The 25,792-nt window shown below is 36.7% G+C and overlaps 1 protein-coding gene across 1 annotated transcript; it reads left to right on the top strand.

Moving 5' to 3' along the window:
* The first annotated feature begins 1,508 nt into the window (after positions 1 to 1,508).
* On the top strand, positions 1,509 to 24,032 carry LOC144962282 (uncharacterized). Its single transcript, XM_078895189.1, has 11 exons — positions 1,509 to 1,799; positions 2,963 to 3,064; positions 5,373 to 5,528; positions 6,899 to 6,973; positions 8,399 to 8,659; positions 11,774 to 11,917; positions 16,351 to 16,479; positions 17,937 to 18,090; positions 19,483 to 19,599; positions 21,079 to 21,212; positions 23,184 to 24,032. The coding sequence occupies exons 1-11, from the start codon at positions 1,539 to 1,541 to the stop codon at positions 23,595 to 23,597; spliced, it is 1,947 nt and encodes a 648-aa protein (XP_078751315.1). The 5' UTR covers positions 1,509 to 1,538; the 3' UTR covers positions 23,598 to 24,032.
* Positions 24,033 to 25,792: the final 1,760 nt, after the last annotated feature.

Raw genomic sequence — 25,792 nt, 5'->3', positions numbered from 1 at the left:
GTGTAAAAATTAATAACATTAGCTTTGATACTACGCCTATAATTTGTCTCATAAAAATGTAAAGCCGGGTTAACTATGAATATAGTCGGTGTTAGGGTTGAGTGAGTTAAGTAATAGTTACACTCACAACACTAGAAAGATAAGGGGATTTTGCACGTAGAACATGCTCACTGCATTGTTGGATATGGATGAAGAGGGTGACATTAATTATAAGCTGGTTTATACACATATGCAAAAGCAATTCTGGGTGGGGATCCTGACCTTCCCGTTTTCCAATTGTTTCCTGTCGTTGTCTTGGAATGAGATTACTTAGTTTTGTCCTGATCCTTCCCGGAGTTCCTTGGCTGGGAGGAAAACAGTCGAATGTATAGTTATAGTTTTGGGAGATGATATTTTTTTTTCCTTGTAAATCATCTCTCTGTCATGCATTGTATTATGTTTAGTTTACATATTGTATTATATGATTTGTAAACATTTGAGTGTATTCCTCTTAGTTGGGACCTGTGCTTTTATCTGGATGAGACTTTCATGTGATCTCAAACTAAGTACTTTGACGGTGTGCTGTTTGAATCTACATCTATTTACTATTTGAACCAATTCCCCTTTGTCTTACCTTTTCTTTTGTGCTTTAATTGTAATTCTAGAACATTTTACTATTCCATTTTCTTCCTTTTTACTGGCGCTGATATGACCTTATTGTGTTGCAAGCGCCGTAAAACTCTTAAAAACAAAACAAAAAAAAAAACAACAAAAACAAAACAAAACAAAAGCAATTTGACATTTTTACACGCTAAATTACTATTATATAACTATGTGTTGAAGTCAAGAATTTTATGTCACATTCAAGAGCAAAAACCACAAGCATGTTTAGTTATATTGCAATCTGTCAATCACAGCGGGGATAGTGACAAATTTTGAAAGAGCACTTGATATTTCGGCTTCGGAAATGCCGGAAAGAAGGAATGTAACTGTGACAATGGTGAAGACGCAAGGTCCTAAATTCTCACAGCAGCCAATGATGATGAAACCTTTGTTCGAATTATAACCAACCCCTCTCATATGCTTCTGACATCGCTGTGGAAAACAATATCTCAAGTCAGAAAATGTTAGGAAGACTTGCAACTGCTGAAATGAGAAGGTCTTCTGTGCAACCTCAACTACCACCACTACAACTACAATAAGTAATCACAACAATTACTACACGACTAATACTCCTACTACTACTACTACTACTACTACTACTACTACTACTACTACTACTACTACTACTACTACTACTACTACTACTACTACATGACGCCCATTATGCGATATTACATTGTTTTTTCGGACAGAGGCAACGCTGTTAACTGCCAGGTACTCATTTTACAATATTACAAGAGAGCTCATTGATAAGAAATCGGGGATTTTAATTAAATGAAGCTGAATTTTCCAAGAAAACGCAACAAACGAAAATAGGTACTTCCTGTTTACATATCCCGATATAGTCCGATTTCTATTTTGAAGCGAGGACGCCATTTTCGGATTTTTGCTCAACTATGGATTCCTCACTATCAACAAATGAACAATTTAAGGAAGGTTTTAATAAATATGTGAGAGAATACTGCGGGGGAGCATACAATAGTTACACGCTAGATTCAAAGAAAAGGGATAGAGTCTTGCAGTGCCTCAAAAATTCCAAGAATGAATCGAGTGCAAGATTCCGGTTTTGGGTGCGATCAAAAAATTTTAGAATCTTCCAGTCTGCAGACGGGCAAGAAATCCTTGCTATGCCTCCCAAACCGGGTGATCCAGACGATGTAAGTGTTCATATCTAAATGCGGACAACGCGTTTTATCTAGAAACCACAATCATGTTTACGCTGTCACAGCATATAGCGTCTTGTTCGCACGGCGCGAGCGAAGAGGAATGGCTGGACATTTTATCAGTTTATACGTTAAAAGGCTGCGGCTATTCGGACTCGAGTCTGAGTAAAAAAATTCAAATTGGGATGAGCTCACTAAAACCTATGTCGTTATAAAGTGCTTTTCAACATGATTCTAATGATACCATAAGTGTTAAATTCAGATAAGCAGAGAAAAGTTATGTTAGTTTAAAGGCTGAAAAATGGTCTTCTATTTGCCTTTGTTATTTATTGACGGTCTTTGTGACCTGAAACTGTTGCATTTCCGATAATAACCACCATTTGGATTTCAAAACGGGGTACTACCGCAAACTCGGGACCCAAATAATTTTGGGGGTTTGGGAGGGGGGAAACTTTTTTAGAAAATTTTTAAAGTCTAGTAGGAGGTTTTGGAGGGGAGAGACTTAAAAAAAAAAAGTTTCCCTCCTCCCAACCCCCCAAAATTATTTGGGTCCCCGAGTTTGTGGTAGTGCCCAAAACTGGCCTAAAATGGCCATTAAGATTTGAGTAAGGATTTTGCTGGAACGAATTTCATGCTGCGGTATACAACTTTGCCCTGAATTTAATTTTATTAAAACGTGCCGCCACTGAAATTTTTTCTAATTTTAAAATTATCCAAAGCTAAATTATAACCTATTTTATCCACAATCAAAAGATATACTAAATTGGCATTGATTTTAAAATAAACAACACCAAACGATAGAGCACTCTCGATTTTTCATCCTGTCACGATTTCTTCCATGATGAAATTTAATCATGATGTTTTTTTTGATTGATTTCTTGAATTTACCACTTTTTAAGGGCAAAAATTTGTTGCGATTAACCAAAGTTTGTTGCAATTAACCGGTGACTTTTATATAGAATTAATTCCGTTTCTTGGGAAATGTTGCGATTAACCGAGTTGCGATTATCAGGAATGGACTGTACTATAAATCAATATGAATATAAACAATTTAATATTATACACTTTCTGTTTCTGTTTTGTATTGAAACAGTGTCATCCTTTTTCCAATTTGTTTTTTCTTTTGCTCAATACATATTTTTATTTATCATCCCCAGACTCTATTTCGACGAGTCGCTGTGATTGGTGAATTCTTTGACATAATCTATGCTGCTCATTCTGAAAATGGGCATGTTGGTCAAGCCCAAACATTCAGAGCTGTAAGTTTAATATAGTGCAGTCTTTTAAGTCAGACTTAGAAGTAATTACGGTGGAAACTGATTAAATTTTTAAAAATTTTAAAAAGAAAGGTTTAATAAATTTTTCAATTTAATTTAAAATACAAATCTTATAAAAACTCGAAAATCTGAAAATGCTCACCTTCATGTTACTGCTATTGGCCTATTGAAAAGAATTGCCTCTTTTTGGTGTTTTCAAAGCCAATATTTTTATTTTCATTTTGTAAAGGGCTTTAAACTTTCTTGACATAATTATCGTTCAGCTTAGACTGTTCCATTTAGCAATCCCTGTTTTAAAAGCTTCTTATTATTTGCAATAATTAAATTTTTGGACGAAGTCAGGAACTTTAGCAGGAACCCTTTATCAATGTCAACTCGACATGAACTGACTGGCATCATCAGGTAAGAGGAAGAATTTAGTCATAGTCATAGTATGAGTGAAAGAGAAGGATGGGGTTGTTAGGGTATTCGGTAAGTATTGATTACATACCACAATGCTCTCATAAAGAAAATCTCTGACTATGATGGTAGCCCAATTTGTTACAAATCAAGATCCTTATTACTAAGAAAGTACTCTAGTCAAGTCAAGGGGTATTGTCATAATTGTTGTTCGTCAAGCTTTGCATGTTGGAACACAAATGAATGTCAAATCGCACGTAATTGGTGATGTCTCATTACATCTACTTAACACGTATTATTTTAACTACTAGAAATTAGTGCCACAGATACACCTTCATCATTAGCATCATCTTTTTTTAGACTAGAGCTTTATTGTATAGAGGATATGGTGCAATATAAATAAACTTAATTATTATTTTTTTTAATTATCAGCAATCATAATAATAATAATAATAATAATAATAATCATCATCATCATAATAATAATAATAATAATAATAATAATAATAATAATAATAATATAATAATAATAATAATAATAATGATAATATTGATGATGATGATACACTGCAAGGATGTTGGCATTATAGTGGATTGGTGATTTGAAAAACAGATTTATAGTGAATGTATCATCCTTGTGGCATGACATCATTGTCAGATCATACGGTATTAATGTAATACCCTTGTTGCATGGCATCATTGTGAGGTCATGCGGTATTCACATGCATGTATTATGTGAAGAGAACTTTGAGCTCAAAATTCAAACAATCATCACAAATTCAAGCCATGCGACACAACCTACATCAGATATTTTCTTATAGAAAAATCTTTTAAACAATGTTATGATTTATCTTGCCATTCAAGATCTGATCACCCAGAGACAAATGGCTAGCTAGTTGTCCTTCAGAACCATAAGGCCCATAGAGCCTGAGTCTATTCCGGTTTTTATAACATGAAATAGATAAAAGAATTTGCTTGCTACCCTTTGGATAGGACACTTGTATATTTATCACAAAGTACTTTCTACCAGATCTTTTACTCCCAGCTACCCAATCACTGCTGGGTGGAAAAGGGGGTCAGATAATATTATCGGCTTCACTCGGGATCAATCTTAATCCCTTTGGATGTGAAGCAAGCTCAACCAATTGAGCTATTGTAGCTAAATGGGTAGCTAGGTCTCTTATATACCTGCCTATTATTACGGACCATCCGTAATTGTTATGGAAGTGTAAGGACAATTACGGACTTACAGAAATAGAAGAAATATTACTGATACAAATGGTCGCAGTGTTACATAAAAAAATAATATTTTTTTCATTATTTACCGCATGCTATGATAAAAAATCTCAATGCCTCGTTGGCTGGCGACGAGTGACGTCATCGACTCGACACGGAAACTTTACCCTCATTGGTAGACAGAGTCTTAAATTTTTAGATCAATGACCTTTATAGATGATTATTGCATTTTAAAACATCAGGTTTCTATTTCTTCAATAAAAGTAGTCAATCACTTATCTTCCATTTTCATGAATAAGTTTGGGGACAATAATTTTATTTTTTAAAAATATACCATGTGCGGCTATGTGGTCTAGTGGTATGACACTCGCTTTCGGATCGGAAGGTCCTGGGTTCGAGCCTCGCTCGACGCATAGTTGAGTCCTTGGAAAAGACTTTTTACTCACATTCTCTCACCGTACTCAGGTGTAAAATGAGTACCCAGCCGTTAACAGCGTTGTCTTTGTCCGAAAAATTGTAATATCGCCTAACAGGCGTCATGTCTCGTCCTACATGTTAAATGTTGCTGTTGACCAGGGACCCCTTGTAAAGCGCTTTGAGCACGTTAAGTGGATATTGCGCTATATAAAAGCTCTATTTTTTTTTTTAACCACAGATAAAAGCTATGTATGCCCTAGTGCCCCGCACTATCATCATCAAATTCATCGAGATGTGTCCAGTATGCTCCAAAAGCCAAATGTTGACGATGAAGAAGAAGATGATCAATGAGAGAAATAATAGTGCAATCATCTCATGTGACCAACTTGCTGGGGTAAGAATAAGAATAATAATAATAATAGTGATGATAATAATAATAATAATAATAATAATAATATATAATAATAATAATAATAATAATTATAATTATAATGATAATAAAGTGTTCTTTTATAGCGCTAAACGGCGAAGCCTCAAAGCGCTTTACAATATACTTATCAAACCATAAACACACTCATACCGAGCCAAACAGACACACACAACAGTCGCACATACTAACTATGCAAGTTTTACAAAATGAAATTGACATTTAACAAAATGGAATCAAAAAATAAACGTATGATTTACTCATCAATATGAAAATGCCTAGGATAAATTTTTTTGGAAAGGATGAGTCTTTAGATTTTTCTTAAATTTAAGAAGGGTAAGAATAATGAATATCCTTTTTAAGTACAGTCATGTCTCCATAATCTGTTCACCTCTATTCCCAGCATTTTGCCGGATTACGGAGTCATCCGATCCGGATTGTGGAATCAATGCCTACAGTGACATAATATGTAATTTTGACTTCAGACTGTGGTGATCTAAGTCTAAGTCTATCATTACAGTACGGCTATGTGGTCTTGTGGTATGACACTCGCTTTCAGATCGGAAGGTCCAGGGTTCGAGCCTCATGCTCAGCGCATAGTTGAGTCCTTGGCAAAGGCTCTTTACTCACATTCTCTCACCCTACTCAGGTGTAAAATGAGTAGCTGGCCGTTAACAGCATTGTCTTAGTCAGAAAAATTGTAGTATCGCCTACATGTTAAATGTTGCTGTTGACCAGGGACCCCTTGTAAAGCGCTTTGAGCATATTTAGTGGTATATAAAGCTCAATTTGTGTGTGTGTGTGTGTGTGTGTGTGTGTGTGTGTGTGTGTGTGTGATATTATTAGGATATTAGTGCAGCATCAAGTATAGGTGCTTTTAAAGCAAAACTAAAACATTACATTTTTACAGAAACATATTTCTAAGTCTCAGACAATGTTTCACATTTATTTGATATTGATGTTTTCTCCTTTAGAGTAATGACTGAAAGTGTTTGTGTGTGTGTGTTGTGTGTGTGTGTGTGAGGGAGAGAGAGAGAGAGAGAGAGAGAGAGAGAGAGAGAGAGAGGAGAGAGAGAGAGAGAGAGAGAGAGAGAGAGAGAGAGAAGAGAGAGAGAGAGAGAGAGAGAGAGAGAGAAAGAGAGAGAGAGAGAGAGAGAGAGGGAGAGAGAGAGAGAGAGAGAGAGAGAGAGAGAGAGATATTTAGAATGTCATACAAGTAACTGTGAAGCACATAGAACAAAGCCTGGCCATGTTTATGTGCTATACAAATGCAATGTATTATGAACCTAAAAATCAGCCTTTTTAAAATTAATTTTTGTATTTTTATGAAATTGCAGGACCAAACAGCATTTTCGATACAGAAAAGAGACGCGAACGAAATGGATAATGGGAATGAGAGCTTTGATAATGAGGTAAGCTTTTCTCCTATTCCCAGTCTACAAACCATTGATCCCAATTACAGATTCTTAGCACATACCATATTTCCTTATGAAGCACACTGTTTGCTTAGAATATTGAGTCAATAAGGTGCAGTTAACTGTTGCAAACACCTTGAAGAAAATATGAACTATGAATTGAAAATAGCTCTTTAACAATCCTCATTATAAATAAAACAAAGTACTTACTACAGAGTCATCTTGAGGCCAACTTTAACTGACTGACTGACATAAGGCCTCTCACTTCCTAATCATTCGATCGGGACGCCTCGGCTGCCTCTCTAATCATCCGTGTCATTTCCTTCCACTGTTCACGGTCTTTTGCTGCGGATGCTAATTTCGTAAGATCTTCCTTTGATTTTAATTCTTTGTTATTTTGAAGGCGTTTTAGGTCTGTTGAGGACAGTGTGAGTTGACGTGGGTGGTCTACCTTGATATTTATTGAATCCAGATGGGGCCAACTTTAAAAACAAAAAAAAACCCTCACAAACAAACCAATAATATCAAATTAAATCACACATTTGATTGGCTATCAATATCCCTCAAGAATCAACCTATGTACCACAATGCCATTTGAGCGAGAGTTACTTACTTACTTACTTATCCAAACCAGCGACCACCTGAGCTCTAGCCCTTCGGTCTTGTGCCATGACGTAGAAGTTAGACATCTTTTGTAGTTGTTCCAGGTGACCATAAAGTGTGTTACTGATGCTTGGATAAGCGAGAGTTAAAATGCCTTATATTCTCTCTCAGGGCCAATGTCAATGAAACAACACAATCTCAGCACATATAATTTTTGACCCTCTCAAAATATGTTATTTTCAAAATTCTTCAAGGATCTCCACCAGGATTCCTTGAGTAATTTGTCCTTAGACCGTGATTGGGGCCTTTGCCAGCCCCCCCCCCCCCCCCCCCCCCCCCCCCCCCCCCCCCCCCCAGACCCCCACTCCCATTTTCGCTTTTCTTTTTTAGATTTGGGGAAAGCACTGTTTTCTCTAAGGTTTGTCCGGCTATGTGGTCTAGTGGTATGACACTCGCTTTTGGATCGGAAGGTCCTGGGTTCGAGCCTCGCACTCGACGCATAGTTGAGTCCTTGGAAAAGGCTCTTTACTCACATTCTCTCACCGTACTCAGGTGTAAAATGAGTACCTGGCCGTTAACAGCGTTGTCTTTGTCCGAAAAATTGCAATATCGCCTAACAGGCGTCATGTCCCGTCCTACATGTTAAATGTTGCTGTTGACCAGAGACCTCTTGTAAAGCGCTTTGAGCACATTTAGTGGATATTGCACTATATAAAAGCTTAATTTTAATTTTGATTTTAATTTTTTTTAAAGCACTGTTTTCTCTAAAGTTTGCAATTTTTTTCTTTCCTGTCATTGTCTTTGCTTATTCTTTTGCAGTTGACAGACGATACCTCTCACACGCCTTTGTCTGCATCAAGTAGTGCACAGGAAGTGACAAATGCCTTGAACGAAATACTGTCAGGAAAGCTCGGTGATAGCTCCGACATGGAGACATCAGCTGTACCCATTGAACATGTGACCACTGAAGCTGGTCAAAATAACATGCTATTTTCTTGTCATTTATGTAAAGAAGTTTTCACAAGAAAGAAAACATTACAACAACATATCCAAAATCATCAAGATTACAGACCATCTGTTGTAAGTATTATTAAACTTTACGGTTATTGTTTTGCTCATTGGAAAGAACGAAGGGTGATGAGATATACTTTATTTATAGCACCAAGCAAAAATCCCATTCTTACTACAACATCTGTGAAAGTAATCAATTATTTTGCATATTAAAAAAAAAAGAATTTGAAAATTTTGTCATAATATTAAGTTGGGGTAATACTTACTTACTTACTTAGGCCACCCCTTGGGGTGCCCAACATGAGCCACAAGTCCTCGCCATTCTGTCCTGTCCTGTCCTCCATAAGCGAACGCAGCTCCTGGGTGTTGTCCATTCCTGTGTCATTTAGCAGACAGTCAATGTATGTACAAATTGGGGTAATGACAAGAATTAAAAAAAAAAAAAAGATTATATTTTATTGATTTGTCGTTGTTCATGAGGATAATGCAAATTTTGCTGCTTGAGCTCGAAGAAATAAATAACAACAGTCTAGTGGAATGAGAGCTTCAACATGATTAGTGAGGACAGATAATGTGGTTGTTACTAGTGCTGAGTGGTACCAGCTCTTCTCGTTATCGATAAATTACCGGTAATCCTTGGCCAGTATCGCTGTTCTCGAGATCGGTACCGGTGCCAGTAATTCTCGATCATAATTCTCATTGCCGATGATTTGTTATCGACAATGCAGAGTTTGCAGAGCTCTTTTTTTTTTTTTGTGTGTGTTTTTTTTCAGTTTTAATTTTTTTTTTGTTCTCCTTTAATTCATTGTTTCCACCTCATTATTTAAATTTCATAATATTATGTTGTTTATTATTTTTCCATTACGATAATATGCGCAAACTGCAGAATAGTGGAGTGTCGGAGTATCGAGACTGGGATGCGTAGTGCATACCTGCCTAATTGTTACGAGTATTAGGTAACAATTTCGGACATATGGAAATGGAAGAAATATTATGGATTTTGATTTCACAGAAATTTGGTCGTAGTGTTGGAGAAAAAAAAAAAAAAATTTTTTCTTTTAAGTTCCTGCAGTTATCCAAGAAAGAAAAGAAAAAAGTTCCCTTAAAGTTATAAAGGCTACTGCTCAGTTCACGCCCATGATAGCTTAATCGATTGCCAGCTCGTAACGGTGGAGATCAACATTTATTTTACGTATAGAAGGTTGTAGATACGCAGTAATTTTTGTTGTTGTTAATTGGTGGAGTATTACTAAAATTGTACCATTTATTACTGATGAATTTTGTGTTGGCTACTGGTTTTGAAATGTTCAAGTAGACAGGTATGGATTAGTGTCGATAAATTATCGGTAAGACTGTTACCGGTATAACCGGTACTCAGTACCGGTACCACGCAGCACTAGTTGTTACTGGTTTCCCCTTTGTCAACAAAGCAAGATGAATGAAACACTAAAGACAAATAAGAGATGAGAAAATGGCATAAAAATTATTCACCTAAGAACGCCTTTCTCTCATCTCTCATTTGTCTTTAGTGTACTCATTAGTAGTATCGTATGGTGGGGTCACACTTTCAGATCTGTCGCGTCGAGCCAAGCCTTGAATTCATCTTCACATTTGTGAATGGTTTCATAACCTCCATTCAGCTTGGTAACAGGACAGTGGAGCACAAGGTGATCTACATCTTGGGGGTCAGTTTGGCATTTGGGGCATTCTGTTGAGTTGTTTAGACCCCATTTGTTCATTTTTGCGGCTGTTTTCGCATGTCTGGAGCGTAGCCTATTTGCAGCCACCCAGAATTTCCTACCAAGCTGTGAGCCAGGAATTTCATTGGTAGGGTCTTCAATAATTTGGCCTCCTGTTGGGGTATTATTTGCTCATTCTTTTCTCCATTCATCAGTGATGCTGTAGTAAGTGTACTAATTGAAGTCCTGGTAGTGTGATGGCTGGTTAAAGAGTTTCAGGGTGCTGGACGATTTCCGGCTGTTTCCTGCAAATGGAAACTTTTGACAGAAAACAATATATAATTCTTGATAGATGGACATAATAAATTACAGGAATCTATGCAATCTATAAATTTATCGTGATACTGATATATAACAAAATCCAAAGGATACAACCTTCACTTTTGCCAGTGTTAACTCACTCAACCCTAACACCGACTATATCCGTAGTTTACCCGGGGTTACTTTTACCCCATGCCTATTTATTACATTTTTCTGAGACAAATTATAGGCGTAGTATCAAAGCTAATGTTTTTAGTTTTTACATGTTAATGATAGTTGAATAAAACTATCAATGTACATGCTCATCTTTAATACGTTTGTTCCAATTTTGAAAAGTAGCAAAAATCTCCAAGATTAAGTGAGTTAAGAGAAGAAGTGGAAAATGCTATCAGCAACTTCCCAGACCATAAATGTCCTGGATTTCGTAACATCCTAGTAGAACTCATAAAACATGGAGGTGACAAACTCACTAACGTCATGACAATGCCATGTCAAAAAATATGGCAAACAAAAGAGTGGCCGAAAAATGGACTAAATCCTTTATCATACCTCTCCCCAAGAAAGGCAACTCCTGACAATGTCAAAACTATAGGACATTCAGCCTGATCTGCCTTGCTAGTAAGATATGACTAAGAATAATACTCAACTGTCTGAAACACGAAGCAGAAGAATGTCTTTCACAAGGAACAAGTGGGTTTCAGACCTGACAAGAGCACTGTCCAGCATATATTTCACTTAGTTTTAGGTGGTAATAAGCAAAATTGGAGATGTAAGATGAGAATGATTTAAAAAATTGAGCTTAAAAAAGAAAATTGAGCTTTATATAGCGCAATATCCACTGAATGTGTTAAAAGCGCTTTACAAGGGGTCCCTGGTCAACAGCAACATTTAACATGTAGGACGAGACATGCCGCCTGTTAGGCAATATTACAAATTTTCAGACTAAGACAACGCTGTTATCGGCCAGGTACTCATTTTATACCTGAGTACGGTGAGAGAATGTGAGTAAAGAGCCTTTTCCAAGGACTCAACTATGCGCAGAGCGCGAGGCTCGAACCCAGGACCTTCCGATCCGAAAGCGAGTGTCATACCACTAGACCACATAGCCACACGTTTGGTGTTACTAAAAGTATTACTAAGCCTCTGATGTTATAAATTCAATTTTTAAAATATTTTTTTTCAGCCTTTACAAAGAACTTCTATGTCTTCAAAAAGAAGAAAATTGAACATTGGCTTCAGTTCTCCTTTTGCGGGCAAACAACGAAGAGGAGGAGTTGCTAGAAAAAAAGTTATAATAGACATTGACTCAGGCCCTATGGCTGCACAGGTAGGTGCTTTGATCAAAATGCCATTTGTATTTAATTTTGTTTTTTCTTCAGGGCTGAAAGTCTTCCGCTTAAAGGCAGATTTCCACCTAAATTATGGTTTATCCCCGTCCATCCCATCATAATTCCTCCTTTTTCAATTTTAAAAAAAATGAATAAAAAACCCTCACCACAGCCACTACATCAACATCCCTACTACCACTATTATTACAACCACTACCGCATCATCATTCCTACACCACCAATACAACAACCACCACACCATCATTCCAACAGCCACATCATCATCATCATCCCTACAACTACCACCAAATCATCATCCCAACCGCCACCACTGCTACAACTACCACCGCATGACCAACCCTACCACCACCAACACTACTACTACAACCACCACCATACCATCATCCCTACCACAACTACTACAACCACCATCACTACTACTACGACCACCACCACCACATCGTCATCCTTACCATCACTACTGCTACAACCACCATTACATCATCATGTATACTATACTTACTTACTTACTTAGATGCCTTTCGCGTCTCGACCTAAAGATCGGCTGTTTCCAGTATTTCCTGTGTGAGGTGTCTCCAATATTGCCGGTCCTCTGCTAGGGTTCTCAGATTTTCAAGGTCCCCTGCCGTTATGAGACTAATGCTTTGTCCAAGTGTTGTGAGGTTTTTGTTTAGGATCACAGGGAGTGTTGTGATCGGTCTTCCTCTGAAAAGGTTCCCGTGTTTTTGGAAGTATCCCGACATGGCTTGGTTTGCTGGTATGTTTTTGTCCCTGCGTAGTATGTGACCGAAAAGTTGCCATCGTTGTTGTAAAATGTCAAGGGAGATTGGTCTTTCTTTTGTGATCTTATAGAGTGATTCATTTGAGATCTTTTTGGGGTATTTGATGTCCAGTACCCTTCTTAGCTGTGTGCGATGGAAGGCATCCAGATGTTTTTCTTCGGATTTTGTCAACGCCCAAGTGCCGCAGTTATACAGAAGTACCGGTTTTACAAGAGCATGGTACAGTTTCAGTTTGGTTTTTCTCTTTATTTTGTCACCTCTAATCCATACATTGGTGAGTTTACTGAGTGCGGCGTTTGATAGCTGTTTTCTTCTTTGTACATCCTCGGTGTCTCCAATTAGTGAGCCGACTTTCTTTGTTCTTTTCCATTCCTCTTTGTTCCTCGATATTGTTGTAAATTCGGTTTTATTGGCATTGACTTGGAGGTTATATTTCATGAGGGTATTTTGTATGATGTCTATATTTGCTGGTGTTGATCCAATAAAATCGACATCATCTGCATAGGCGATTTCTCTAGGGATTGCATTCTCAATATGAGTCGTTGGTTTTGGAATGACTTTTCGAACTTCTTTCAGAGCGAGTTCTAAGTATATTGTGAACAGAATCGGGCTCAGACTATCTCCTTGGGGGGTCCCGATGTTACTTTCGAACTGCTTCTGTTTTGTGGCCCCGTATATCCTTGGTTGTATCTTTGTGTTGCTGAGGAGAAATCGGATTATTCGGAGCTCGTCTTCGTCTACTATTTCTGTTAATATCTCCAAAAGTTTTCCTCTGTCGATCGTATCAAAGGCTGCGGACATATCGATTCCAGTTATTGTTATGGATATGTTTTCTTTGAGTGCCTTTGCTGCCAACCATTTATGTGTCCATACAACGTCCGATGTGCTTCGGTCTTGGCGAAACCCGCTTTGGCTATGTGATAGATATTTTTCTATTGTCGGTCTAATTCTGTTGAGGACAATAGTTGACAGTGTTTTTCTTATGGTATTCAGTAATGTTATTGGGCGCAGGTTGTTTACGGGTCCTTTCGTTTTTCCTGGTTTTTTGTATTGTAATTAGGACACCGTTGTTTATGTCCCAGTCTTTGTGTGTTGAGAATGTTTTGTTCATTATGTTTGCAATGCTCAGATCCAGGGAGAGGGTACCGCATTTCAGCAATTCAGCGGGAATTTCATCTTCGCCTGGGGATCTGTTATTGTTTAGGCACTTTATGCTATTTCTAACTTCAGTTGTTGTGATGCGGTTGTTTAGGTCTCTAGGGTTTCCTGAGAAGGGCGATATTTGTGAGACTTGTTTGTGAAATTTCTGCTGGAAGTGGTCAGTTACAATGTCAAGGATATCGTTGGGATTTGTTGTCTGTTTGCCAAATTTATCCTGTAGTTTTGGGTTCTCGAATGGTTTTCGGTTCAGAGATTTCGTCGCTTTGAACATAGACGATGCGTTATTTTTGGACTTTTCTATGTCTTCCACTTTTTTGTCTAATTCCTCGTTTCTGTGTTTTATTGTAAGTGATCGAATTGAATGCAGTATTTTGTTTCGTTCTGTTTTCAGGTTTATTATTTCTTCCGAGTCTTTCGTGTTTTGTATCCTGGTCCTAAGTTCTTTTTGTTGCCGCGATAGATCGTTAATAGCGATGTTAGGCGTTCGATTTGGTTTGTTCTTAGTTGTATTAATAGAGCCTGCACTTTCTTCCCCCGCATATTTCATTGCCGCTTGCGTCTCTTTCCATTCATTGTTTGGATTGCTGTTTTGCTTTATTTTCCATAGACTTGAGTTAAGTTCATATTGGTAATGAATGCGACATTCTCGCTCATTTACTATTTTTGCCGTGTTTATTTTGACTGCCGTTTTACCTTTCTGTCTTCGTTGTCTGTACACATTTATGTTGAAATTCGTTTTTACAAGTTTGTGATCGGATGTTAGCAGTGTACCACCGTATGATCGCGAGTTGGTTGAGTAGTGTTTATGGCGGTGTCGACATATGATATAGTCTATTTGGTTGTGTATTGTTATCATTTTGTCTTGGGTTTGGTCTTTCCTTTGTCCTACCCATGTTGTCTGGTGTCTTGATGGGTGGTTGAAAGCACTGTTTGTTATGAAAAGTTTTCTCTGTTCACAGAACTGGACTAATTTTTCTCCGTTATCGTTACGTTTTCCTTTTGAGTATGATCCTAAACATAGTGTGTCACTGTCTAGACGTTTTCCTACTTTGGCATTAAAATCTCCAGCAATTATTAATATTGATTTGTTTCCTATTTTGTTCAGTATATCGTCTAGGTCTTTGTAAAATTTATCAGTTTCCTCTGGGTATTGTTTTGCGCGTTGACTTGTTGGTGCGTAAACATTTACGATTGAGATAGTGAACGTCTTCTTACCGTGATCGTCTTTGTTATCGTTATTCTGGTTCCTTGAATTGATCTTACACTTAAGCTCAAGAACACATATTCTGTCCGAAACATTCCATTCGTCACTAGTCAAATCCCTGCAGTTTTTATTTATGAGAAATCCACATCCATAGTGAGGTGAACTGGAAGGAAAGCACAGCAGTCTGTGACCATTTATTGTTTGTTCGACGCCATATTGGATCTTCGTCTCTTGTAAGCACAACACATCGATTTTATAACTTTCTAAATCTTGACACAGTTGTTCCTTTCGAATGTTACTTTTAATAGATCTTAAGTTAAAAGTTCCAATATTAAGATTAGTCCACATCAGGTAAAAATTAAAGATTCCACACAGTGAATAAATGGAAACATAAGACTATCCACTGAGCCGAAGCTCAATGTCAACAGGTGTCAGCCATGTTGTCCGGTAGTGTATACTATCATTATAGTATACTATCATTATTATTATTATTATTATTATTATTATTATTATTATTATTATTATTATTATTATTATTATTATTATTATTATTATTATTATTATTATTATTATTATTATTGTTATTATTATTATTATTATCATTATTATTATTATTATTATTATTATTATTATTATTATTATTATTATTATTATTATTATTATTATTATTATTATCATTATTATTATTATTATTATTATTATTATTATTATTGTTATTATTATTATTATCATTATTATTATTATCATTATTATTATTATTATTATTATTATTATTATTATTATTATCATCATCATCATCATCATCATCATCATCATCATTATTATTATTATTATTATTATTATTATTATTATTATTATTATTATTATTATTATTATTATTATTATTATTGTTATTATTATTATTATTATTATTATCATTATTGTTATTATTATTATTATTATTGTTATTGTTATTATTATTATTATTATTATTATTATTATTATCATTATTATTATTGTTATTATTGTTATTATTATTATTATTATTATTATTATTATTATTATTATTATTATTATTATTATTATTATTATTATTATTATTATTATTATTATTATTATTATGATTATGATTATTATTATTGTTATTATTATTATTATTATTATTATTATTATTATTATTATTATTATTATTATTATTATTATTGTTGTTGACCACTATTCTTTCATTGGAATTATTTACATACTGTATTTATTATAACAAAATGATTTCTATTTTATTTTTCAGGCCATCATGCTTGCGGCTTCTAGGCCTGATATTGATCTCATGGCAATAAATTGTGTCGTTGGTCGAGTTTCTGTCCTCAATGCATGCGAGAATGCATTACGTGTCCTGAAAGCTTGTGGAAGGGACGATGTAAGTCTTTACTATTTTAAACCTTGGGACAGAAAATAGGCAGTCAGTGGAATTGCGTGTATTTGTGTGTTGGGTTTTCATTTTCTGTGATTGCTTGTTTTCTCTGCCTTTTGTTTTTAGCTCTATGTGCGGCCATGTGGTCTAGTGGTATGACACTCGCTTTCGGATCAGAAGGTCCTGGGTTCGAGCCTCACGCTCGGCGCACAGTTGAGTCCTTGGAAAAGGCTCTTTACTCACATTCTCTCACCGTACTGAGGTTAAAATGAGTACCTGGCCATTAACAGCGTTGTCTTTGTCCAAAAAATTGTAATATCGCCTAACAGGCGTCATATCCCGTCCTACATGGTAAATGTTGCTGTTGACCAGGGACCCCTTGTAAAGTGCTTTGAGCACATTTAGTGGATATTGCGCTATATAAAGCTCAATTATTATTATATTAATTATTATTAATTGAAAACGTTTGTTGATAATGCCGTCATTAGTATGAGACTGGGCCTTTGACTCTTTAATCACATTCTCTCTCTCTCTCTCTCTCTCTCTCTCTCTCTCTCTCTCTCTCTCTCTCTCTCTCTCTCTTTCTCTCTCTCTCTCTGTCTCTCTCTCTCTCTCGTGTAAAATGAGTACCCACCCATTGACCACCTTGTTTTTGTCTAAGAAAAAAATTAATGTACTAGAACTAGAACCTAAAAGGTGTCATATGTTGTCCATTATTCCTATTGGTCCTTGACCCCTTGTAAAGTAATTTTTGCACATTTAATGGATCTTTCAATTCAATATGGAGATGTGCCAAAAGGTCGTTTTGACTTCGTTTGCCACAAAAATACTATAAAGGGCAGCGTGGCTCAGCGGTACGGTCTTTGCTTCGTACCCGAAAGGTACCGAGTTCGATTACCCGCTGTGCTGTGTGGCCTTGAGCAAGTCACCTTGCCCTAGCTCATTTTGCGGCGCTGCACTGCGGCTGACGTCTGGGTTATTCCAGTCTTCCCTTGGAATAAACCCTAGAGACAAATTTCTCCTATGGGATGAATAAAGGGAATTTTATTTATTATTTATTTATTTACTAAGTTATTTGGAAAAACTAAGGAAAAAATTTGCTTTCTTCAATTTCTCTGAAAAACTGATGATCTAGCAACAGAATTCTAGTAGGTATACCTATTCAAAGTGTCGAAAAAGTGGGGCCATAGTTGACACTCAGTCTTCCCTTTTTTTTTAACTTTTGAGAAACTATTTCTGCTGTTCTATTGGAGCTACAGTATTTAACTGATGGAAACCGATGAAACTATTGTTTCCTTAATTTTTCAAAATAATTTATTTTTGGAGTTTTTTTTGTGGTGAATGTAGAAAAAGAAAAAAAAAGACATTTTGGCATAAGCTCATGAATAAATGTACACATTTGATTGGGTTCTTTTTTTTTTTAAATAAAAAATTATGCCAATTTTTATTATGTGTGTTTTCAGGTTGCCGTGTGTCGTGGCGCAGAGAAATCATTAATGGGCCTGATGGGTAAAGAGAGTAATCTCCCTGGAGCTGCCTGGTCTCAGAAGGTGGAGGGACAAGTTCAAGCAGAGCATTCTGTATCATCACTCATCAGACATGTCAATGAATATCCTGGTTGGTTGGTCATTAATTGTTAAATAGATATGTGCACCAATATATATATATATATATATATATATATATATATATATATATATATTATATATATATATATATATATATATGATTGAGCGTAGTTAGCTGGAACCAGGTATATATATATATATATATATATATTGAATCGTGTTGGATACAAATATGGTACGAATAGTGCTCGACATGTAGCAATGGAGTGAATTATTATTTTAATATTTACCACAATGTTGGAGTCAGTCTGTTGTTCAACAAACAATAACAGACAACAAACCAAACTCATGTAACACACAGTCCTGACGATGGCTGAAAAGGCCTGAAACATCGATGTAGACTGACTCCAACATTGCGGTAAATATTAAAATAATATATATATATATATATGAGGTGGCTCAGAAAAACTGGCCCTTGTTTGGCAGTTTAGTGTGTCATTCTAATTAAGCCACATTCCTGCAATTTTTACAGAAGTTGTTTTTGTTATTATGAATTTTTGTTCTGTTAAATTTCAAGTAATATCAACAATTATAAGTGTTATTTAAGTGTTGTTGAAAGCACCAAGGCAAAATATGCAAATTTGTATCGACGGCTTGTTTTGATTCAATTGTTTGACTTTGATTGGTTAGATAGGAAATACCTCTTATCGATTATAAACTCAAATGAACTGAATATTGAATAAAAGAAAAACAATTCTTCTCACTTTTATTAAGAAGGTTTTTATGAAATGTAATTTATTCTTCTAAAATACATTATTATGGCAATGCCTTGGTTTTTAACAACTTGAAACGGGCGAGAAAGAAACTAAAAAAAGTTGCTTTTATCCTGGTCTTGTGCAAAGAAGCGGCCTCTGTCCAAACATATTGTATTTTCTGCTGTAATTCTTTCAAGTTTTGAAAAGACTGTCATCGGTTTTCGTAAATTTTTATAAAAGGGTATCCCAGAAGTGATGATTCAGGGGATTGCAGTCCATAGAATGTGGCAACAAACTTTCTTTGTCAATGAAATGTCCTGGCAATTGATGCAGAAACCAATAAATCCGATGTTGAAGACTACGCAATTTTTAAATATTTTTTTTAAATAATAGAAAATGGAAGGCTGGGTAAAAATTGAGGATGCAGATATACCATCTGAGGGATGATGTTTTGAACATTTTGTAAATGCAGTTACCAAAATATAAATAAATAAATAAATCTTTCTCAAGAGCAAAGCTAGGATTTGTATCTTCTAGATGTGATCTCACTTGTATTTATAAAAAGAAATTGAAAAGTTTCCTTTCTGTGAAATAGATGATGAATCATATGTCAGAGGAGTGACTCCGAATCATAAATCCGCAAATTTAAAGAGTTTCCGACCATCTTTTAAAATATTGTGTTCCAGGGGAAATCACTTTGATATGTATGGGCCCCCTCACAAATCTGGCTCTGGCCTTGAGACTCGATCCATTTGCTGCTAGTCATCTCAAAGATATTTACATTGTTGGAGGAAATATTGAAGGTAAGTCTATCTTTTCCAAGGGTTATTTTGTAGTAACAATGAGGTCAGACAAAAACAAGAAAGAGATAGATTACAAATTACAAGTACGAAAATGCCACAAAGATTCTTGAAAATCCTAGTTGCTTTTTCATTTTGTTTTTGTTGTTGTTTGGGCAAGGATTGAACCTTGCTTTTTGTTTAGTTTGTTTTAAAGGGTTTTTGTGTTCTTGCTGCGCCAGTTTTCAGTAGCCTTTATATGAGCTTTATATAGAACAATATCCACTAAATGTGCTCAAAGCGCTTTACAAGGGGTCCCTGGTCAACAGAAACATTTAACATGTAGGACGGGACATGACGCCTGTTAGGCAATATTACAATTTTCCGGACAATGGCAACGCTGTTAGCGGCCCGATACTCATTTTACACCTGAGTACGGTGAGAGAATGTGAGTAAAGAGCCTCTTCCAAGGACTCAACTATGCGCCAAGCGCGAGGCTCGAACCCAGGACCTTTCGATCTGAAAGCGAGTGTCATACCAGTAGCCCACATAGCCGCACAATCAATCCACCTATCTTCTTCAGTCTCGTAAATAAAAGAAAATTAAAAAAAAAATTAATTAAGCTGGACTCTCTACTCGGACTGATATTTTAGTGTTGTTGCCTGCTGCCTTGCCTGCCCATCCTCCTGCATCGCAAAGCTTCCTCAATATACAAACTTGATGTTTAATAGCTTCCCTCACACAGGTTGATCCTGGAAGTCAAGGGATGTCGCTGCTGCTATTTTTTTTGGTGTTCTCAAAAGCTTGACTCGCTGTTTCCTTGACCATAACGTAATAGAGATAGTGATATTGTGATGAATGAAACTGCAGTCATATGAAGTTATAGTTACCAGAAAAGAGATTTTTTTTACACTTTTACTGTCGACTTTTTATTTTCTGAGTCACTCCTGACATTTTAAATCTTAATTTCAAAATGTCAGAATATTTTGACGATTGTGTGTAAAAATCAAATTTGACTTTTACTGGACTGACTTAATTTTCCCCAATTTGAAAGAATATTGGATCTTAATTTTTTGGATCCCAGGACTGCTGTTCTAAAGCCATGAGATGTTTATGATATCACCATATTGTGTGTGATGCTTCTATCAAAGCCTAGAAAAAAGTAAAAAGAAAAAAAAATACCCCCTGTATGTATTTGGCATGCATCATGCATTCCTAAAATTATGTGGAACCACATCATAAAAGAAATACCATCTCAGCGTGGTTCAGTGGTACGGTCTTTGCTTCGTACCCAAAAGGTACCGAGTTCAATCACCCGCCGCTGCGTTGTGTGGCCTTGAGCAAGTCACCTCACCCTAGCTCACTTTGCTGCGCTGCTCTGCGGCTGATGCCTGGGTTATTCCTGTCTTCCCTTGGAATAGACCCGAAAGACGAATTTCCCCTTGGGGATGAATAAAGGAAATTTTATTTTTAATTTTTAAAATTTTTTATTTATTCTTTTAGGGCAAGGAGACCTATCAGCCTGTGCTGAACACAATTTTTTATTCGACCCTGAGGCAGCTCATATTGTGTTCCAGGAAGTCCAAAATGCTTATGTACTTCCTTTTGAAATTGGCCAAAGACACAGCATTCCTTTTGTGAGTATTCTCTTTTAATGGGGCGATCTATATTCATGTTTTCGTCCAACCGAGTCATCAATCACGTGATTTGTTGCTGTCCAACGATTGGATATTTCTTAACAAATGTAAACACGCTGCTTTGTTTACAAATGTTGTAAACATATCCATGTGTCAAGCTGAATAAAATGACCAATCGTGATTTTAGATATTTCAAAAGCTGTGAATACTTTTCACTAAGTGGGTCACTTTGAGCACATTTTGCAATGTGACCAATGACCTCGAGCACATGGAAAGCTAATATAAATCGTGCCCATTATTTAGTTTTCAGTGGCTTTCATACTTATTTTCATGGCCTTGCTCATATCTTGCCAAAGTCCTTTTGCACTTTAGATCCCTTCATGTTTTTTTGAAAATGTATTTATTTTTCTGATTTGAAATCAGCGGCTATGTGGTCTAGTGGTATGACACTCGCTGTCGGATCGGAAGGTCCTGGGTTCGAGCCTCGTGCTCGGCGCATAGTTGAGTCCTTGGAAAAGGCTCTTTACTCACATTCTCTCACTGTACTCAGGTGTAAAATGAATACCTGGCAGTTAACAGCGTTGTCCTTGTCCGAAAAATTATAATATAGCCTAACAGGCATCATGTCCCGTCCTACATGTTAAATGTTGCTGTTGTCCAGGGACCCCTTGCAAAGCGTTTTGAGCACATTTAGTGGATATCGCGCTATATAAAGCTCAATTTTAAAAAAAATTTTAATTATGTTTTTTTAATCTATCATTAGCCACTTTCAACCTGATCTTATTCTTATATGAGACTTACCTACCTACCTATTTATTGTATGTTGGAGAAGTTGGAGGGGGGGGGGGGTGGGAGGCTAGGGTGGAAATATCAAAGTAATCCCAATTTATTTGTACATGAGTCGTAAACTCTACCGCATGAGCCACTAAAAAGCTCTCAATGGTCTTTCATTCCAGTCTCACGAGACAAGACAGCTGCATATATTCAGACCTGCCAAACCTTCACATTCCAAAAGTAGAATCAGAACGCCTGAAAATAGGAATTTGAGACAACAAATAGGAATTTCACCTCTTTCATCCTCCTCCCCCCTCCTCTTTGCTTTCCTGTTTTTATTCTTACCATTATCATCATTTTTGAAAATCGGAATGTTAGAGACAATGGCGGAATAGTTCTAAATGGAAGAGTGAAAATAGGAAATGATTCCGCCAAAAGCGGAAGGGTTGGCAGGTATGCTATATTATAGCCAACAAACAAGTGTGCTTTTTCCTACTCTCAATTAAAAAAAAAAAAAATTCAAATTGTGGTAAATACAAATGATTTTTCAAGTCAAAATGATAAGGTGAGATGACAAAGTGAATAAGACAGTACAGTTCAGTGCACTTCCACCTGAGTTCATCTATCACCGCGTCGTTTTTTTCTCTGAGATAGGGTTATGTACCAAGTCACCATCACTACTACCACCATTACTACAGCTGAAACATCATCATCATCATCACCCCTACAATTACCATAACCACCACCACCACCACAACCACATTATCATCTCTACCACTTTAAACTACAACAACCACAACCACATCATCATCATCATCATCGTCATCATCATCATCATCATCATCATGACTCCCACTACTGCTATTCATTCAAGTTTGACACTTTTTACATTTTTTACAACGCTGTGAGTTTTGGAGCTCCAGTTAATTTGATAGAAGGTTATTGGGATGGTATTTGAAATTGTATTAACATATCTTTTAGATAAGATTTTATATGCGGAAATTTCTGCTCTGTCCTTGAAATTCCTCTGAGTGATGTCATCAATTCCTGTGAGTGAAATTTTAAGCTAGCTGGCATCTCTGCATCTGTTGTATTGTGCTTCTCGAATTGAAGGGAAGAGAAATAATTGATCTCTATCCAAATTTTGAAGAATTAATTTAGTCAAATTATTCAATATTTTTTTTTTGATTTCCTCAGGAACATTTTGTAACATGCCTTAACGTTGGCTCAGAAAAGTCCAGCTTCCTTATAGAATCGATGACACAGGAGGAACTCCAGCTGTATACAGGAGGAGTGGTTGCACCGGAAGTTTTTGCGGTTGCCATAGTGATCGATTCCACCATCATTCTAGAAAAGGAAAATGTGTATTCTACGGTAGAGTTGAAGGGAGAGTACTCTCGGGGACTTATGATAGTTGATAAACGGGGCCTCTTGGCCAAGGATCCTAATGTAAACGTCATAAAAAACCTCGACTTAGGAAAGACACAGGGACTCTTTGCATCGATATTTACGAGTCCTGATGTAGAATCCTCCCCACCTTGTTCCAGTGCTTCAGATACCAGCCTTAGAGACAGTTCAATTTATAGGGAACTGAAATTGCCCAACAGTTAGTTAATGCTGTGTTCAAACTGTCTCTCAACAGTCATTTGTGACAAGTTGCTTCCGTTTAACTCACGACTATTCTCCACAAAGCAGAGTAGACTGAAATATTTCTTGTAAAGGAGAACCCCCAATTGAGGGAATATGGTTTTGAAAAATGCCCACTAGCTCTTTCTGTGCAAACAATCATAACCAATCGTAATACGATTTACGTACAGTGGAACTTGGTTACGATGGGGATAGTGGGACTAGCAAGAAATCCCTTTGGTAGCCCGAGTCCCTTAATATCCATGCATTTGTTGCTGCTTGAAGCTCAAAGACATAAATAATAATGTGAAATTGAATGTAAGCTTCAATTTAATTACAAAAACAGATCAAATGAACGTTACGAGTTTCCCCTTTATCAACAAAACAGGATGAATGAAACACCACAGATGGATAGATGGATGAGATGATGTGGTAGTGGCGTAGTTAAGATGTAGTTAAGTTAACTACGCCACTACCACATCATCTCATTCATCTGTGGTGTTTCATTCATCCTGTTTTGTTGATAAAGGGGAAACCGAAAACGTTCATTTGATCTGTTTTTGTAATTAAATTGAAGCTTACATTCAACTTCACATTATTATTTATTTTGTATTGTCATGGTATGTTACACAAAGTACATGGAGAAATATCTTTAGTACACACAATAACTACTATTCGTCACCCCGTCCCATCTCAGGGAATACAGCGTGGCTCAGTGATACGGTCTTCGCTTCGTACCCGAAAGGTACCGAGTTCAATTACCCGCTGTGCTGTGTGGCCTTGAGCAAGTCACCTCGCCCTAGCTCAATTTGTGGCACTGCACTGTGGCTTATGCCTGGGCTATTCCACTCTTCCCTTTGGAATAGACCCTAGAGACAAATTTCCCTATGGGATGAATAAAGGGAATTTATATTTTATTTATTTATAAATGATGTTGCCAGACAGATTTATTCTTTTACTTGTGGACATGTTATCGCTTGACTTTTTAAAAGAGTTGCTGCCCTTTGAAGGAATTTAAATCTTTCTGTTATGGTGTATTATTATTATTGCCCTTTGCAATTATATTGTCAATACTGTGTTTCCATGAATAATACACTGAATTATATTTAGATACTTATAAACAATGTCACAACGTGTTAAGCGTTCATCATACTTATAACTGGGTGGGGATCCTGACCTCCCATAGTGGGCAGGGAGGTACATGCTGTGTCTTCTATCCCCCCTTACCCGTTTGCCAATTGTTTCCAATTGTTGTCTTGGAATGAGATTACTTTGTTTTGTCCTGACCCTTACCGGAGTTCCTTGGCTGGGAGGGAAACAGTCAAATGTATAGTTATAGTTTTGGGAGATGATATTTTTTTCCTTGTAAATCATCTCTCTGTTACGCATTGTATTATGTTTTGTTTGCATATTATATTATATGATTGGTAAACATTTGAGTGTATTCCTCTTAGTTGGGACATGTGCTTGTGTCTGGATGAGACTTTTAGGTGATCTCAAACTAAGTGCTTTGACGGTGTGCTCTTGGAATCTACATCTGTTCCCTATTTGAACCAATTCCCCTTTGTCTCAACTTTTCTTTTGTGCTTTAATTGTAATTCTAGAAATTTTTACAATCCCATTTTCTTCTTTTCTACTGGCGCTGATATGACCTTAATGTGTTGCAAGCGCCGTAAAACCCTTAAAAACAAAAACAAGAAACATATCATACTTATAATACACAAGATTGTCTTTTATACTCGTATATCGTGTATCAGACACTATGTGTGGTCTGTGCGGCTATGTGGTCTAGTGGTATGACACTCGCTTTCGGATCGGAAGGTCCTGGGATCGAGCCTTGCCCTCGGCGCATAGATGAGCAGTGATGCCAAAACTCCGGTTTCACCGGAAAAAACTCCGGTCTGGAGTAAAAAATTCCGGGCTCCGGGCAACTTCCGTCAAATTCCGGTGAGGTCAATTTGTTCAAGGAACCCCCCCCCCCCCCCCCCCCCCCCCCCTTTCCAACCACCACACATCAGTATTGCCACTAATCATCACTACCACTACTACTGCAACCACCACCACATCATCACCACTATCACTACTACTACAACCACCACCACCACCACCACATCATCATTACAACCACTACCACAACTACCATCACCATTACAACCACCACCACCACATCATCATCACTA

The sequence above is a fragment of the Berghia stephanieae genome, unplaced genomic scaffold (genome assembly GCF_034508935.2).
Source record: "Berghia stephanieae isolate SIO BIC M18660-M18661 unplaced genomic scaffold, UCSD_Bste_1.3 scaffold78, whole genome shotgun sequence".
NCBI lineage: Eukaryota > Metazoa > Mollusca > Gastropoda > Nudibranchia > Aeolidiidae > Berghia > Berghia stephanieae.
Note: the sequence above shows the minus strand (reverse complement) of the source record. Positions and strands in the feature narration are given on the sequence as shown.